This window comes from Leptodactylus fuscus, chromosome 4, assembly GCF_031893055.1.
Source record: "Leptodactylus fuscus isolate aLepFus1 chromosome 4, aLepFus1.hap2, whole genome shotgun sequence".
Lineage (NCBI taxonomy): Eukaryota > Metazoa > Chordata > Amphibia > Anura > Leptodactylidae > Leptodactylus > Leptodactylus fuscus.
Window position 1 is genome coordinate 184,980,821 of NC_134268.1, and position 19,133 is coordinate 184,999,953.

The following is a 19,133-nucleotide window of genomic DNA, read 5'->3' on the forward strand; positions in this document are numbered from 1 at the left end:
CTGAAGAGATTTTTTTACATTCAGCTTGACTATTTCTAAAATAAAATGTAACATACAGTATAATTTATATAATAGAAGAAGAATATCATGTATAAATGATCCAAGTTTTGCAATAACTCATCCAGATTGAACTATATTACACCCACTATCACAAGTATTGTCATGGACAGTAGTAGTAGAGTCATCCGAATCATCAGAAACAGTATAAAATACATAATGTGTATACAGGCTCAGGCTGGAGGAAGTGTGAACATTCAAAATGGTCGTTGCCGAGAGGAACTGTTCTATATACCTGCTATGAGCAGATGATAAAAGGAAGATGTATTTCTATAAAATTGTAAGTGCCCCAATTCTGTGATTTCCTCTATTATACTACATTTTTGGACCTATGTGTGTTTACTGCAGCAGAGCACCACAATATTAAAATGGAGACTGCTAAATGCCCATTCTACACCACACATGATCCAAATTAAGAGGTTGTGCCGACTTTTCTATGTTTTGCTGTGGAAACAGTAGTATATGTATAATTGAAACAGAAAGTCTGCAGAGGAAAACTCTGTGGGCTATCTGTGAAAAGCTCTGTGGGAAAAACCGCAATGTGTTTCTGTCATGTCTTTCCCAGAGCACTTTTTGGCTCTGGCTCGCTACTTGGGGCCTTTACCTATATATCTTTTCCAGGTAATGACTTCTCACATCTCTAAGGAATTCTTTTCCATTTTCCTACCAGACTAGGGTATGTTCACACAGAGGAAGAGATTGCGGAAACCTTTTCTGCCGTATGAACATACCACTCCGCTCGCCGTGACAGAATGCCAATGCAGCATCTGCATTCCATCGCGGCACACTGCTCCTATGTATGCCCGAATGAATGGACGCCGTGGCTGATTCAGCCGCCGAATCCGCGGCAAGATAGGGCATATCGCTTCTTTTTTTCTGCTACTAGCTAGCAGAAAAAAGAAGCAAGCGGCTCCCATTGAAGTCAATGGAAGCCGTTTTAGCAGGTGGATTTTGAGGTGGATTCCGCGTCAAAATCCGCTGCCAAATAACTCCATGTGAACTAGCCCTTATACAAAAACCACTTTAAGTGATGTACAGTATTTTATTTTGAGCAGTAGTTATTACCCTGAGTTGGCAGTTCAATGCATAGGCCTTTAAATACTCTGTACAGTATATAGTTACACATATATAGTAGATGAGGCTACATTTTTTATAAAAATGGTATGGCTGTAGGTCCAACTCCTGAGAAAGAGGGGTCCTATACTCTGTGGAAAGCTCTTGCTACCATTCCACAGAAATAAATGAGAGATATGGAAACGGGGATGTAAGTATAATTTCTTTATTTGCCATTTGCAGATTTAACTGTTAAAAAGTAACTGAGATCTTTTACATTTAGTTACAAAAGTAATAATATTTTACAGTAGTAGGAGACTGTAGATAGACAAATAACCAGATCAGTATAAAACATGATCATTAGACCCAGTTAAAATAAAGAATAAAAAAAAAAATTAAATAAAAATTACCACTATCATCAGATCATGGTAGAGACGGTTGAGAAATTTTAGATCACCAAATTGTAGTTAAAATATCCAATGTACTGGGACAATACAGACTAGATAGCCCTTTCTTGTATTAACCCATAGTATAATGCGAGACAGTGACAGCATGTAATGGGGTAGTTCATAGCCAATATTAAGGGCTATTTGTAATATTTTAGGAATCAAATTCCAAATTAATGTTGACTTGTTACCTGCAGGAAAGTGCTACAACACCATTCACAATTATGTAAAAATGACAGAACTGAACCAGTGCTTATTAGAATTAAGGAGGGTAAATCGATTTGGTCAGACAACCCCTGGATTACAGGAGGATTCAGTTTTTAGTTTCCAGGGTATTCAAACACAGCAGCTGCGCCCATCCCAGTACCAATACACATTGATACAACGCCATAACCCCTGCAAAACAAATGGCATGTAGTCAGCAAAGATGCAACAAAGATCTCTGGGGCATTAAAAAGTAAAGTTTGCCCAAAAAACAACTCTTACCGTTTACCCCTTCTCTTTAGCTCATTCAGCAATGTGACTGTCTGCCGCGTTCCTGTACAGCCCAGGGGATGGCCAAGTGCTATGGCTCCTCCATTGGGATTAACTTTCTCCAACGGGATGCCTAGTTTCTCCACACAATATACTGCCTGTATAAAACAACACACGACATTAGGGACATTCTTCTTTGTATACAAGGAGTGAACAGATTCCATAAAATGCCGGACCTTAGCAAGTAGACTCTGCAGAGTGACTGCACCAGTAAATATAACACTGACATAAAGGATGGTCTGAGCTGTTTTATGTGCAGTGTGCTACACCCCTTATTTATAATGGAAGTCTATGGAGAGGGTAGGGGCCAGGGGGAAGAGGAACACACAGAAAAGCAGAGACACAAACATACTACTTTAAACAATAGCATTTTCTAGCTATCAGAGTGCTTTATTCATATCAATAGAGCATTTTTATGTGCGTCTTTTCTCCCTCCCTTTTCCAAAGATTAAGGGCTGCGGTCGGTCTTCACTGAACATTGCATTTTAGGAGGGAGGAAGAAAATATTTCTCATGTTTTAACAGTCTGAGCATCCTGTTCTCCTGCTAATGTTGACTTTGTAAGAAGCTAACTAGTCTTCACAGAACCTGAACCTCAACCCCACTGTAAGATGATTCTCATGACACAATATCATTGTCCAATGCCAATAAAGCCTGTGGTTGTGTGGACAAGTTATAGCATGCAGGTCCGTTTTAACACATTGGTGAGCCTAGTGCAATGATTTCCTAAGTGCCCCCTCCCGTATCACCACTTAGACATATCTGACCCACCCAAATTATAATGGCCCACACATAATATAATTCTTTTATAGTGGCCCCATATAATATATGTGTCCATTCCCCTGCACTTATAAATAGTAGTCTCCCCCCCCCCCCCTCCCCTATAAATAATAGTTCACAAGTAACTGACCCCTTTATCAATAATATCAGCACGGTGGTCATTATTTATAGGCAGAGACTATTATTTTAAAGGGGGGGGCATTATTATTTATAAGGGGAGCTAAAATTCCTTGCTTATAAATAACAATACCACCTTATAAATAATAGTCCCTTCGTATAAATAATGATCCCTGCTTATAAATAGTATCCCTTCTTAGTAATTGTCCCTCATTATATATAGTCCCATAGTGGCGTAACTAGAAGTTTAAGGGCCCTTGTGCAAAAGTACAGCTCTTTTGTGTTACAGGCTCTTGCCCAGTATCCGTCTTGTACTACACTCTGACCAGTTGCTCCATGTGGCATGAAAAGGTAATTTTCTCTTTTTTGATAGTGGAAGGCTAAGCTTCTCACTACAGTTCACCAGGGGACAGGGGTAATACAATGCGCAAAGTGACAGTGATCAGAAGGATTCAGAAAGGTGATCAAAAGTTTAATCAGCGTTTGTGTGGGGAGGGTGACCTATGGACCCCCAGGCTTTTAGACCAAGAGCGGCAGTGAACAATTTAAGTTATGCCAGTGCTTATGGTCCCCCTAAGGCCCAGGTGTGATTGCACCCTCTGCACCCGCTCAAGTTACGCCCAAGTCCCCCATCTTCAGTAATACTTCTCCCTTAAAATAGTTCCCTGTTATAAATAATAGTCCCCATTAATAGTAGTAGTCTCCCCTTATAAATAATAGTAATTCCTTATAGTTCCCCCTTTTAAATAATACTCCCCCATTAATAACTAATAGCGCCCCCCCCCCCCCCCTTAGAAATAATAGTTCCACTTTATTTAAAACGATTATAAAAGGGGACTTTTATTTGGAAGGCGGGAACTACTATGAGGGAGAAGCTTGTTTTAAGGGAGGCTTTTTAAAGGGGAACTATTGTTTATAAGTGGAAAGCTTTTATTTTTAAAGGGGGCTATTATTTATGATATTTCCTAATTATAATAACCCCCTTATAAATAATAGTTCTCCCTCTAAAAATAATACACTCTTATAAATAATACGTCCAAGTTCATAAATAATCAGTAATTGCTTCTTTTTTCCTTAAAAATTAAGTAAATAAATCAACTCAATCTTATACTCACCGTACCACGATCCCATGGAGCAGCTAGCTCCTTCTCCTGCTGTTGCACACTGGTGCAGGTCCAACGCAGGTGACGCGATGCAGTGACATCATCACGTGTGCCAAGACTTCCTACACATAACTGCAAGTCTTATGGCAGAGCAAGGACTTTACAGCAACCTGCTCGGTCATAGACTTCAACTGTATTAGCATACATAGCACGCTGATACAGTTGTAAGTGGAGCTCTCAGGGCAGAAAATCTGTTGCTCAGGGCTGGGCCCCCACAACCATAGGAGCTGATGCAAGTGCACTATGCCATATGGTTAAAGGGGCCTTGATAGCATGAGGGGGTAAAATGAGATGTTCAGGAAGCACGTATGGATGTGTCTATGTGTCCACATATTGCATACAAAACTGTATGTGCATAATCTGATGTATGGAGCTAAAAATAAATAAATAAAAACTCCCTCACTGATTCTGTTGCTTTAACTCTTAAACAAAACCATGTAGTCACAGCTACAATTTCTTTCGGTATCAGAGTGCTGTGGCCGCTACCACATGGGCAGCAAGTTCATTTACATATGGCACAGACCTTTAACCAGTGCCCTGAATAGGATTTCAGGGCACAGCAGCACCAACTGATGGAGCAGACAGCGTACAATAAATTCACATTTAACATATCAGAGAGAAGACAAACCTGGCTGGCAAAAGCTTCATTAATTTCATATACATCTATGTCATGGACGGAGAGGCCTGAAAACAGAAGATTATTTTACATTTGCCTTCTAAAGTAAAATACGAAAAAAAATGATCAACAAACAAGTGAATGAACAAAATCTAAATCCCATTAATAGCTGGTGTGACAGCCCCTTACCTTCCATGAATTCTTGTAGATACAATGGCAGACAGTTTTTGTAGGCAGGGAGACAGGCAGGGAGACTGTTCCCGCCATCTTGGAGAACCAAGCCAAGATCTTCTGTGGACGTAGGCTTGCTCCAATCCTTCTGTCTCTTCATGTAATCCCAGACAGACTGGATCATGATGAGATCCGGGCTCTGCGGGCGCCATATCATCACTTCCAGGGCTCCTCCTCCAAAGGACGGTCACACCAAATATTGATGGGATTTACATTTCTCTTTTGTGCATTTAACTCATTTTGTTAAGTCACAAAATAAAACTATTAACACTTCTGTTTCTGAAAGTATTCTTATTTTGCAGCATTTTTTCCTCAACTGCCTAATACACAATGGGCCCATATGTACAGCTGTAGTTTGCGGCTGTGTGTCCAGGGCAAATTGAAGAACCTCAAAAAATGGAGCTGGTTATACCCCTGTCTATACTTGCGGCTCTGTCAATTAATTTTCAATGTGCGGGCCAGTCAACACCACAGATAACACAGGATACCAATCCGTTTGTCATCCAGGCTGCAGACTGCACAGTTGTGTGAAGGCCTAAAACTTTTTCACAGTACTGTATGTCTGAGATCATTCGCACTATCTACACAGAACGTTGTGCACATAAGGGCAAGTCTCAATTTTTAACATGAGGACTAAACAACACACAGTTTCTAATGTGGGCGCAGATCTAAGGTGATCAAATTTAGTTTAACTTTGTGACATCTCATTTGCCAGTATAACAAATAACCCTTCCTTAAATTCTATACTACCCCGCAGTATTCTGGCACAGAAACTGGAACTGTCCCCCTCTGTCAGCCTAATAGACGCAGTCTACTGTCCTCACCTCCCGGTCTACTTTTATCATGAAGGTAAATTACAATTAATCATTCACACCAGTTGTATCATGTGACCTAAATATTGTACCCATGACCACTACTCGAGACTCACTCCTGATCAGGCTCATACATTCGGGCCTAATCAGGAGCAGGATGAAGCAACGGAACGCCAATGTACTGCATCGACATCCCGTCACAGCTAGCCGCGCGGAGAGTTCACATGGCAGAAAAGCTTCCCACCATATGAACATACCCTTATAGTGCAACATAACTGGTAATATCTTACCTGCTTTCTCTAATGCTACTGGTATAGCATATGCAGGGCCTATGCCCATAACGTCAGGGGGAACCCCAACCACAGCAAAGGATTTTAACACTCCCATTATAGGGAGCCCCAACTGGACAGCAGTTGAGCGTTTGGCTAGTAAAACCGCAGCAGCTCCATCACTGACTTGACTGGCGTTTCCTGCAAAGAAATTCACAGAAAAATTAGTGGCTGAAGACAGGGGTCATGAGAATCCTTTAGAGGGAAGGGTACCCAGAAAAGGAGGCTGTTTAAGTGGTGAGATTGGTGGCTCATCCTTAGATATCAGATGGTGAGAGTCTGACACCAATAAGCTCCAATAGCCACAATCTGCAATGCAGATACATACAGCTAGTCATGACTGTACAAGGGTGCTGTCACTTGTATCCCATTCATGTTTTTATACCACAAGGCTGGGCAAAAAAAAATAAATATATATTTCAAAGCCAAACATATTCCCACGGTCTTGTGAAGCAATTGCAATGTATGGTACAGTATACAGTATGCAGTTTTATCTGGGTAACAATCCAGCCTAAGCATTCTTTGGGGCTCCTGTAAGTGTAATGTGCGTAGGCAGCAGAGAAGATTTTGGGCCTGTCATCTCCACCATAAAGCATTTTATAAACAATCTTAGGAGGTGACTAAGCGGAGGTTCCAGTTGTTTAAGTTATTCCCTATCCACAGTCCCATTCCCCCAACTGGAGCAGTTGGCTGAGTATGCATGAGGCTGCTCCATTCATTCTCTATGGGACTGCTAGAGATACCAGAGTTTAACGCTCAACTATCTCTGGCAGCCCTATAAATGATAATGGAGTACCAAACGTGTAACCAATTACTCCATTAATTTAGGGGTACAAGGGAATCCCATTCTTGCAATCTTTTGAGTCTCAGCACTTGTGCCTCCAATCATCAGCAGGTTATTTGGTAATTTCAAGGTAACAGAATAACTAGACTACCCCTTTAAGTTTATTACATCGGATAGAAAGTGGTTAAATGTCATCTGTGACTCTTCATATGACCAAGTAAATAGGTGGCTTGTAATAGAGGTAGGTATAGCCTCCACTCACCAGCAGTTGTACTTCCATCATCCTTAAATGCTGGTCTAAGTTTTGCAAGCCCCTCCAAAGTTGTACTGGCTCTAATCCCCTCATCCTCGGTCACGGTTATATTGGTTGCGTTGCCCTGATCATCTGTGAACGTGGTGGTCACGGGAACTATTTCCGCTTTGAAATTGCCAGATCTTTGCGCAGCTGCAGCCCTGAAATATACAAGTTCTGTTATATACTATATTATGTTCTTTTATAGCACCTACATATTCCATAATCTGTATTACAAGGAAGAAATAACACAATACACACCTTGCTGGCAGCAGAAATGTGAGTACTGCTCTGGGATACATTACAGACTGTAAACCCGGAGCAGGTTTATACCATAGGAAGTACATTAAAAGTGACAACTGTATATGGAGCTACAATACGAGGGGTGTTATGACCTCTGATCCCCCCCCCCAGTCATCACACAGACAGGAAGGCTTTAGCCGGATAACAGAAACTTATCACAGTTTATATGAAAGGCATTGTATATAGTGATATATGTCCAAGGCAAAACAGGGCAGAGCTGCAATACTAGTCACAACCAATGAAGGGCACTGTTCCTGGGGTAGAAAAAAAGCTAATCCTTTCTTTTTGCAATGATGAAAACCTCTTTCACAAAGCGGCAATAAGAACAGGCAATTTATGTATTTGAGAGAAAAAAGGGAAACTGCTTAGGAGGTGTCGTAATACTGAGACTGTTCTCCACCGCCCTTCTAGTCAGATAAACTGTTACACTGAGGAATAAAACCACTATCTTGCTCGTCTAGCAGACGCTTCGTATCACTTGTAGGTGACCCTGCTCCTGCCGCTGTCTGACAGTCACATTATTACTATGCAATGTGCATCATTTCCTGGTTATAGAAGCCGTCACAGAACAGATCCCCCTTAATAAATCATTAAGAAATCCCCCAGATAATTTACTTTTGTTGAGATGCCAAAGAAAATGCGTCTTGTTTTTGTCTTGTGATCCCAAACCGTTCAGCCACATTCTCTGAAGTAATCCTGGAACAAAAGAATAATGGTCAGGAAATGTGAACCCGATGTCCGAGATCCCTCCTAATATTAACTATGTACTTGTTTATGATTTGTACTACAATGGACTCCTATCTAGAGAATGGGGGTAACCTGAACCCCATCTTACAACTGCTGCAAGTGAAGACACGGCAAGGCATACGAAGCGCTCTCTCTCCTTTGCCACCTCTTCAGTCACAGCTGGGAACTGTATCTATCAGGTATTTATATACCTTGTGTATATGCCATACATATCCAACATGAAAATACCCCTCTAATATGGCATAGTAACGGATTCCAATACCCCCACCTAATTTACCCTATGCTGGTGCTGTAGTGGGGCTGAAAATGTGCTTTTAGGGTTTCCCACAGATTTAATCTGACTGTTGCACCCTTCCATCCCCATAGCTATAACCAGGGTGACAATACATTGCAGTCAATAAAACTGATTCTTCACCAACACCACCTAACAATTCAGCATTGTGACCCCTTTACTGATTTTCCCTGCACAGCAGCGCTCCCCGACCTTATGGCTTTGCAGGGTGTACACCTGGCCCCATCTTTATTTTTCAGGATAGGAAGAGGACCCAGAAGTTCAGATCCTTATAAAGTCATGGCACAACCTGAGATGTATCATTACATTAGGAGATGGGAAATCCATTTAGGTTTATTTGCAGAGTATCTTCATTTTTAAATTCAGATGGAATAATCCAAAACACACAAAATCTGTCGGGGGATATCACAATAGTGAATATCTGAGTATTTCCAGCACTATTTCTATAGCTGGTCATTTACCCCATGGGGATCAGACAGTCCCTGGCTTTACTGTCATCCACAGTACGAGGACTAATGTCTCCAGGATTTCCCACACTTCTGAGGCTCATGGATTCCATCCTGAAAGAAGAAAAATAGTAATCGGCTTAAGTTGTAACCATACTCCTGAGTACAAAGTTGGAAGAAGGAATTACTTCATACATCTGTATACGTAACCTAATTTTATCCCAAGTTACAGGATAGCTTACCTAAAACATTAAAGAGGAGGTCTCACAACCTATTCCCTGTCCACAGGATCAATGATAAGGTCTGGTTTCTGGGGGACTCACCTCTTGTACCCCCGATCATGAGAATCCATATAAACATGTGAACTGAGCAATGGTCATTCAAACTCTTTGGGACTGACAGAGATAACCAAGTACCGTATATACTCGAGTATAAGTCGACCCGAATATAAGCCAACCCCCCCCCTAATTTTACCACAAAAAAAACAGGGAAAACTTATTGACTCAAGTATAAGCCGAGGGGGAAAAATGCATAACATTCTGTTTGTGCTCATGTTAATCCTAGCCGGCTTCAGGCCTATATGGTAATATCCCAGATGTCACGTGGTCTGGGATATTACCATATAGGCCCAAAGCCTGTGGTAGTAATAATAGCCTGTTACTGCTAGCACAGGCTTTGGGCCTATATGGCAACAGGCTGCTACTGCTACCATAAGGCTTTGGGCCTGTATGATAATGTCCCAGTTTCAGCACTGTTATTTCTCCACTGTCAGAAAGTCAGGTCTTACAGCTCAGTGACATCGCTATGGCTATATAAGAGTACTGTCAGGGGCACATTCCTCACAGCACAGCGGTATATATTACCGCACATCTACGAGGATGTGAAAGGTTCTCTTTAAAGGATCTATGATGATTAGTCTTGTAGATTTCAGAGAAGCACACAAGAGAAAAACACTATAGTATTTATGTGTGCTGATGGATAAGAGTAACCAAGTGCCCTTACATGTTAAACTGTAGAAGAAAACTGAGAAGCGATAGGAAAGTAACGTTTTATCTGCTAGTTATTTTGATACTGACAACTTAACCTCCGGACATGGTAACCTTTGGTCGAGGCTGTAAACTGCTATAGTAAAGCCAACGGAGAAGCTCTTGTGCAAGAAACAGCCATGTAACCTTTGTGCAGATACAGAACATAGCAACAAAGCATTTACTCTGGTCAGTGGCTGAGCTTACTTTAGTTATATATACAGTATAGACCTGGATTAAAGGGATTCTCTAAGAATTTTTTTAAATTTTTAAATAAAAGAGTTTACTTTCACCTTTCACCACCTTCACCAAATGCAGTTCTTTGTATCTATTAATAGGCGCCGCTCCACACAAGCCGCCATCATTTCTGAACAATAAGTGCTGTTAGTTTTGGTGCCTGATATGCTATTTAGTGTCTCTACTGTCAGCAGGGCGGTGTCAGGCAAGAACAGACAAGGGGTGAGACTCTGAGCCCCAATCAGGGGCAGCCAATGTCAGAGCACAGAATCACACACCCCTGCCTGACTCTATCCCATTGACAGTACAGAGACTAAATAGCATATCAGGCACCAAAACTAATTGCATTGATTGCTCAGAAATGTTGCGAACGAGAGAAAAAATTGCAAGTGTGCCAGAATCAGTAGAGCAACAGCTACTACATGAAGCAAAGAGCTGGACTTGGTGGAGGAGATGAAAGGTCCTCTGACAGGGCAGTGATATTGGTGCCAAAATTACCAACACTGATATCTCTGTGACCGCAACACATACTGGCAAAGCTGACAAAGCACTGAATGTTAGAGGATATGAAAAGAAAAAAACATAATATAAAGATGCAGCCAATGGAAATCTAAAATTATACACCATAAATAAAATAATATCAAGTGTTCAGCTAACAGCAATTCTCTCCATTCCCCCATATATAGGAATAATCAGCTTGACCAAGCGACATGTGTCCTCAATGGGAAGAAGGGAGCTCGCTGCAGCCTTTAGCAGCAACTTATCTTCCCTGGAAACAAAAGGATTGAGTATGTAAAATCCAACATGGCTGATCCTTTCTCCCCGAACTTCCCTGGATCCTTTTCTCCCCAAACACCCCCTCTTCTCCCCATATCCCCAATAATCACTGCAGCCCAATTGAAAGAAACTACAAGTGTCAATTCCATCACATCAGCAAGGCCCATAATTGTAGTAATATGAAGTATTCCTCTTACCCACATGCCAAGCCAATATCATATGCGCCATTTCTGATGCCACCTGTAACAATATATAGATTTGTCATGTATGCAGTGAACCCTTAGCTACAAGATCAGAGATTCAGAATATAAAAGTCTACAAAGTTGAATTCTATACTAAGGTTTTTACTTCAATGTGTTATAACATGCTATATCAGGGGCTCTCACCGTGCTCTCCTCTCCCTTGTATGATGATTTTATTATTATTATTGCACAATATGGTAAATGCTGTATAGATTTTACACATGGGGGGGATTCTTGAAGACTGACAGGTTTTACACTATCTTGATGTCCTTTAAATTCATGATAAGACTGCGATTCACCATCATGAATTAGGTTCACCCTCCCTGCACCCATGTGCCTAGGCATAACAGAATATGGCACGGGGGTGCCCCCACCCAATTTTAGAATAGTGGCAAGGACGGTACAAATTCTCCACTTGCAACTATTTTATTTGTTAAACATTCATGAAAATTCACAAAGATTTTAGGCCACTTTGTGACATAACAGTTCTGATGACTCTGCCATTGTTTCACTCTAGGGTAGACACAGACTGGACAAGGCAACTAAACTGTGTAAAATATGGATAATGAGAGTTTGTCAAGCATTTGAAAATATAACACCAAAAGAACAAAGACATACAATAGTACATAGGAAAAATACTGAAGTAGGAAAAAGTAGGACTGGGCCCCATAATGGGTCTCGCTAAACCTTATGGCATACGGAATGATCATGGGTAAAGTGTAAGTAGATAAACCAGTGGAATTTAATTTCCTTATTCACATGGCTGTATTTTAGAAAAAAAATGGGTGAAAATAGTAAAAAAAAAAAAAAAAGAGCAAAGAGATATATTAATGAAGATACAGCAAATGTTAGTTAAAGGGGCTCTATCATCGGGAAAAGTCATTTTAACTAATCATATCCTTGCATAGGCTTTAGAAATGCTATTCCACACCTACCTTTAGTATGCAAATTGCCTCAGTGGTTTCTGAATAAATCCGTTTTTATTCACATACTAATTAGACTGGTGCACGATACATCGTGCACCCCCTTTGGTATTGTTTCCTATGCACAGGCTGCTGCTGCTGCTGATGACTCAGCTTCCTGTTTGCACATACATAAGAGATAATAGGAGAGACGAGTGCTGCTGGGAACTTCCTGAGCTGGCTGGAGGCTCATTAGCATATGAATAAAAATGGACTTATTCAGAAACCACTGAGGCAATTTACATACTAAAGGTAGGTGTGGAATAGACTTTCTAGAGCCTATGCAAGGATGTGATTAGTTAAAAATGACTTTTCCCAGTGATAGAGCCCCTTTAAACACACACCTATAGTTTAGCAGATGAATACAGTGAGGACAGATCGGAAACTTACCAGCGATGTTGATGATAGCTTGCAGACCAGAAGAGCACTGCCTGTTCACACAAGATAAGGGCACCGTCTCCGGGATCCCACTAACATTATAAAAATAAAAAAAAAATAAAAAAGTTGGTCAGTGCTGCAAAATGTGTCAATCTGTTGTTTTAAAAGGCACAAAATATGCCCTAAAAAAATAAAATGTGTGGGTTTTGGTTTTTTTATTTTATTTTATATAGTTTATGGTATTTCAATACTTAACGAAAATTCTGCATGCAATAGCCTCCCAAGTGCAAACTTCAAGTTAGTGGGTTCGTTTCTAAACCTTGGTGTAACTATATATTTAAAGTACGTGTAGTGTAACACTTTGCTACATCTGTACAGTGTGGATTGACAGATTTATCGGTCACTTTATTATATGGTACGGCCAGGGACACACAGCGATTTCGATCATGACTCTCATCACACAGCCAAAGATCGCTGTTTCGCCCAGCAACTCCTTCACAGTAAATGGAGTCACATTGTGAACCTGAAGGTGCTGCAACTACTAGTCACAAAAGGATCGAGCATGCAGGGAGATGTTTGGTTGCATGACTGGGGTCACAACTAAAGTCACAGTGTAGCCTAAGCCTATATCTGTGTAACACAAAAAAAAAAAAAAAAATCTAGAAAAGCCCCCCCCCAACAAAAAAAATCTCAAAGCTAAGAAAAATACCTGAGAAGCTGGCCAATTCTTGCAACAAGAGCGCCTCCTCCAGGTTGTAGCACATTTCCTGCATGAAAACAGCAACAAAAGCTTCGTACTTATGTACTATTCATTTCATAGGTTAATGAGCTGTAACATTGCAACTTACAGGAGGCCTTTAAGAGATGCTACAAGTCATTGGTTTATATGGGTTTAGCAATTTATATCCTAAATTTTCATATAACAGATTTTTTTTTGTAGTTGTAGCTGCAAATATTTTTATTCATATCACAAAAGTGAAGTTTAGACCAACTAAAGATCAAGGTTAAGAATATGATTATAATCTGGACAAAGGTTGAAGGATCTCCTTGAGTCAGAGGTTTACCTTCAACTATCCTAGAAAACATGTAGATGGCCATCCAGATCAGCCGCCCTCCTTATATAACCCCTTACGTCGTGCACACCGCCATCTATAGCTACTATACTATACCCCATTATAGTAAAGATTACCATTATAGCCTTTCTGTATTTACACAGATCATCCATAACATTATTGTGTGAAACTTCTTATACTGACAAAACAGTTCTGGCCTGTTGCTGTATAGACTCCACAAGACCTTTGAAGGTGTCCTTTGGTACCAGTCACTAAAACAGAAGATCCTTTACGTTGCGAGGTGTGGTCTCCATGAGTTGAACTCGTTTTCCATCACATACCACAGATGCTCAATCAGGCTGAGATCCACCTTCAACTCTTTATCAAGTTCCTCTAACCCAGTGGTTCTTAACCTTGTTTGAGGTACCCAACCCACCAGTTTCATATGTACATTCACCGAACCCTTCTTTAGTGATAAATCAAATATGATTTTTTTCCAAATTCAAGACATAGGAATATGTTTTTATACTTGTACACAAAATGAACCGTGCATACGGCCTAGGGTTCGATCGAACCCTGGTTAAGAACCACTGCTCTAACCATTCCCATATAATTCTGCAGAATAGTAGGACACATTATCCTACTGAAAGCAACACCCAACATTAAGCAATACCCCTGCCATGAAGGCGTGTATATGATCTATAACAATGTCTAGATGGTACATGTCAAAGTAACATCTATGTGAATGCGAGGCCCAAGCTTTCCCTACCAGATCATTGTCCAAAGCATCACACTACCCTCCCTGGCGTGCCTTCTTCCTATAGTGCATCCTGGAGCTCTATCTCCCCTGGGTTGACCACGCACTTGCACTTGGCCTTCCAGTTTTTCCGTTGCGCATATGCCCATTGTAGATGTTTTTCGGCATGTGCACTCTGAATGATCTGTGGCTATACAGTCCCATATGCTATAAGGCACTGTGTATTCTGACACCTTAGGTAGGTACTAACCACTGCTTAATAGGGACATTCCACAAGACCTTTCATTTTGGACTTGCACTGACTCAAACATCTGCTCATCATATTGTCCCATAAATTTCTCAGTCATAGAATTCACAGGACCATCATGCCAGGTGAGTTTACACTGTAAGTTTTGGCAAGTCTGACTCGCATCTATAGGACACTTATGGAATATTCTGTGGATATACCATAAATGCCACATAAGGGAACACTCCTTTAGGCTGAGGCCCCACATTTGCGGAAACACAGCTTTTTTTGTTGCAGATTTTGCTGCGTTTTTTTTGAGCCAAAGCCAAGAATGGCTACAAAAGGAATGGGGAATATATAAGAAGTTCTTATACTTCTACCTTCTGCTCAAGCCACTCCTGGTTTTGGCTCATAAAACCGCAACAACAAAAAAGCTATGTTTCCGCAACGTGGAGCTTTAGCCTAAGGGTGCATTCACACTACGTTTCCTGAAGCTTATTCTGACGTAAAACACGTTCAGAATAAGCGGCGTATAAAAGCAGCTCCATTAATTTCTATGGGAGCCGGCATACGAGCGCTCTCCATAGAAGTGAATGGGCTGCTTCTTTCAAGCGAGCAGTCCCATTGAAGTGAATGGGAAGTGCCGGCGTATACGGCAAGCTCTGCTCATGCCGAGCCGTACACGCCGGCACTTCCCATTCACTTCAATGGGACTGCTCGCAGTGAAAGAAGCAGCCCATTCACTTCTATGGAGAGCGCTCGTATGCCGGCTCCCATAGAAATGAATGGAGCTGCTTTATACGCCGCTTATTCTGAACGTGTTTTACGTTCAGAATAAGCTTCAGGAAACGTAGTGTGAATGCCCCCTTAAGGTAATTTTACACAGCAGATTTTGTGGCACTACCCACCATGCAAAATCCACTGTGGAAATATTCCTGCCATCAGTGGAAAGTTTTCCTACTCCAAAGGCTGAGCGCACATCTGCGGTGGAGTCTCTCCACGGCTTTCAGTTTTGAAACAGTGGAGACCCGGTGGACCCAATTACAGTCAATGGGGCCTGCAGGTGTCTGTGTGTAATCCCTGACATGGTGGACCCAAATGGCAGAGAGAACACCACTAGTGGAACCTAGTGTCACTTTAATGGGAGGTTTGGGAAGAATATAGTCACAGGTAGAACAGGAAAAAGAACAGTCTACCTCACACTGAAATGAATGGAAGGCAATTTTTTTTTTTTTTTGTGACGGATTCTGCCTTAGAAATTCTGCCATGTCAACTTACCCTTAAAGTATGAACTTACCTACACAAATATCCCCTATTAGCTCAGGCCTCAGGTTAACATCTTTGATAACAGCGCTCATAACAGCACACAGGAGCTCATCGGGTGTCGTTTCCTAGATTACAAATATATATTGTTTCATTAGTAACCGTCATAAATCTTACAGAGGAGCCGTCACCTCCTCCAGTTCTTAGCGTCTATTAACAGGCTCCGCTCCATTGATTCCAGCAAAGTTGGAATTTTTTTCTCCAACGCTCACAATTTCCAAAGAATCACAATTTCTGTTAGTTTCAGCACCCAATACGCTAAGTGGGCTACCTACTGTCAGGTGGTCAGGCCAGGGCTGGCACAATAGATGTATTGCCCACCCGAAACTAGACAGTATAAAAAAAATTGCGCCTAGAAATCGTGGTGGCAACATTCACTAGGTCCAGGTGTGACTCCATCCAATCATATTAGTAAAGGGCTTACATACATGGCTATCTTTGGTCGTAGTGTACCCTAGCCTAAATCGCACCCTAAAATAGACACACAAATCCAAAGAACAGTTTGATATTGTGCGATTAAAGTCATGTACCCTGCTACACTTGCCTTCTTCTGAGTGGTTTCATTACCAGTAAATTGTCCACTTTGTGTCCTCTCAGTTTGGTTTGTCGGGCGGGTACCTCCACAGCAGGCCTGATATTGGGCATCTATAGGCTCCTCTCCTCCCTGAGGGACGGGGCCCCATCTCTCACAAGTATATGGTTAAGTGGTCTGGGGTTCTGAACAGGCAGAGCTTGCCCGGATAGTGCCAAATTATTTGGTCTTGTGCGGCCTAGTCCTACACATGTATTACTTTCAGCGAGACCCAATATAAATTGCTCATGCACAGGTGCCAGACCCCCGCCTCGCTTCATTCTCTTAATCCTAGCATTCCTTTCCTTTGTTGGCGTTGCCAGGTGGAGGTGGGCACACTATGTCACATTTTCTGAAATTGCTCGGGGATCCGCTCCTTCTGGCTAGAAGTTGGGTCTCTTACTGATACCCTTTTTATTCAAGGTGTTGCCCGAGACCCTTTATCTATTTGCTTAACCTTCCACCCCAAACACCTGGGTAAGCTGGCTTCTAAATTGTTCCTGTACTTATGTACTGCCACCAACATGCTCATCGCTTTCCACTGGAGGAAGACCTCTCCTCCCTCTGGTCAGAGCTTATTGTTCCCGGGAAAGATGTGCGTAGTATGGAGTACGTGACGGCTTCTCTTAGGCTGGTGTTACACGACTGTAGTTTTAGACCGCAAATGGTCCGCAATTGTGGGTTTTAAATTGCGAACCAAGTGTTTTTTTATGCGGCCTCTTACACCACCGTAGATTTTGTCTGTGGTGTGGCGTGCCGTAACCGTGGTCCGGACAGTATACCCCATGTCTGTAATGGCTGTGTTTTTACGGCACAGGCTGTCCCATACAAGTCTATGGGCACGTGCAGTTTTGCGAATATACGCTGAACATACTTCAGTGTATATCTGCATTTGCGGATGTCAACATTGTGATTGGGGGGTGTGTTGTTTTTTTGCAGATCCTTGCGGATGCACTTTGTGGTTGGACATGGACGTCTGCGGAATGAGTTTTTTGAGTGAAATTTGTGTTGCGGATCTGCAAATTGCGGACTGCAAAAACCACTACGGTCGTGTAAGACGAGCCTGAATCACACAATGGAGGCATTTCATGCTGTGTGGGCACCCTGGGACATATATTGTACCTTACATGGTCTCTGATTCCCTCCTTCCCCTCCTCCAACCTCTCTCCCTTTGTTGTCCCCCATTCCCCAGCCTATGCTATATATATATATATATATATATATATATATATATATATATATATATATATACACACACACACACACTTCTTCCTTGTTTGTTCCATATAAGTTTTTTATTTTGTTATGTATGTTTGAAAAATTTCTATAAAGATTACAGTAAAATATATAGCCTAAAACACAGCTCCAAATGTCACTCCAGACGGCCATCTCAGTAATGTCCATGGCTAGTGAGTTAGGATCTTGAGAGGCCCAAGTAGCATTAAGGCTAGCTCACACTAGTAGTCACCGCGTCCATTGACTAACATTAGTGAAGAAGTCGCAGGGCAATCTCTGGATGAGCAGCAGAAGTCGCAGCCACAGTGCCCGTGTAACCCTAGCCCAAGTCACACAGCCTGGACTGCACAGTAACCTCAGGTTGTTATCACACATCTATACCCAGAGAGGCTGCCATGTTGTGACATATGATACAGATGTAGTAAAAAGGACTTACCTTGAAGCCTCCCCTCTTGGCTTTACAGATCGCAGTCCTCCTGCCGTGCACAATGACGATGTCCTGAGATCGCTCCGATGTGGCTGAAGTGGACTCAGCCCGAACCCCCTTAGGAGACCCCGGGAGATGTCCCAGCACAACCCGTACTCTATGCATGGTGCTCAGTGAACTCCGCACCCGACCTGTCACCTGTCAGCGCTACTACCGCATATACCACAGAGCGCCGGTCCTCCAGGGATAGAGCGCCTGTGCGTCCCGCCCCGTCACCATGACAACCAGCCTACTCTATCCGGCTTCCCCGCCACTGACTTCTCGGGCATGCGCACTGACTGAAGAAGTTCTACAAACATTGTGACTGGGTTGTGACTAAATACTGGACGCCGTAAGGACCCGGCTCAGTGTGAGCTGTTTCCCCTTACTGGTAAGGACCTTTTTGCCCCCTAGTGGTCGGGTCCTTAACTGAGATAGTATTTAGCCGTCTCACACGGAACTGGCTATTTACTATACTCCGTAAGGACCTTTTCTTATGTCTCACACTGTATCCATGTATCATATACTGTACTTAGGAGGTGTCAGATGGTATAAGATAGTATATAGTCAGTGTATGAAGAGATCTGTGAGGAAAGAGAACATGTTGTATTGTTTGACAGTCCGTGACCCGGATATGTGAATCCCCTCATTGAATGTAAGGCTGCCATGTGATGACATGACCATTATTCAGTGTGGTGTGAATGTAGTACTGTATACTGCTTATATGTAGTAGATAACCGCTGTATTACTCAGAAGCCGCACTGCTTGTAACATCGGCAGCAGTTTTGTGAGTGAAGCCGCTGTTTTCCGGTAATATTCAGTATTCACTATACAATTGTATAGTAAACTGTGCTGAATGTATGTTAGGGCGGGTTCACAC

At 42.0% G+C, this 19,133-nt stretch overlaps 1 protein-coding gene across 1 annotated transcript; it reads right to left on the minus strand.

The window, feature by feature from the left end:
• Nucleotides 1-1,352: 1,352 nt before the first annotated feature.
• On the minus strand, nt 1,353-18,464 carry LOC142200850 (3-ketoacyl-CoA thiolase A, peroxisomal-like). The gene is made up of 12 exons (XM_075271494.1): nt 18,224-18,464; nt 15,955-16,048; nt 13,332-13,389; nt 12,635-12,714; nt 11,238-11,280; nt 9,017-9,115; nt 8,132-8,212; nt 7,184-7,374; nt 6,099-6,278; nt 4,778-4,833; nt 2,043-2,188; nt 1,353-1,952 (listed from the first exon to the last, which is right to left on the minus strand). Exons 1-12 carry the CDS (start codon nt 18,377-18,379, stop codon nt 1,877-1,879), a joined length of 1,260 nt encoding a protein of 419 aa, XP_075127595.1. The 5' UTR covers nt 18,380-18,464; the 3' UTR covers nt 1,353-1,876.
• Nucleotides 18,465-19,133: the final 669 nt, after the last annotated feature.

Bases quoted from the DNA above. Each gene is read 5' to 3' on its own strand.
- LOC142200850 (XM_075271494.1), bottom strand. From the start codon at position 18,379: ATGCATAGAGTACGGGTTGTGCTGGGACATCTCCCGGGGTCTCCTAAG. The intron at 16,049-18,223 runs GTAAGTCCTTTT...TTTGTAATCTAG, and splicing joins CCAAGAGGGGAGGCTTCAAG to GAAACGACACCCGATGAGCT. The intron at 12,715-13,331 runs GTATTTTTCTTA...TTATAATGTTAG, and splicing joins AGAATTGGCCAGCTTCTCAG to TGGGATCCCGGAGACGGTGC.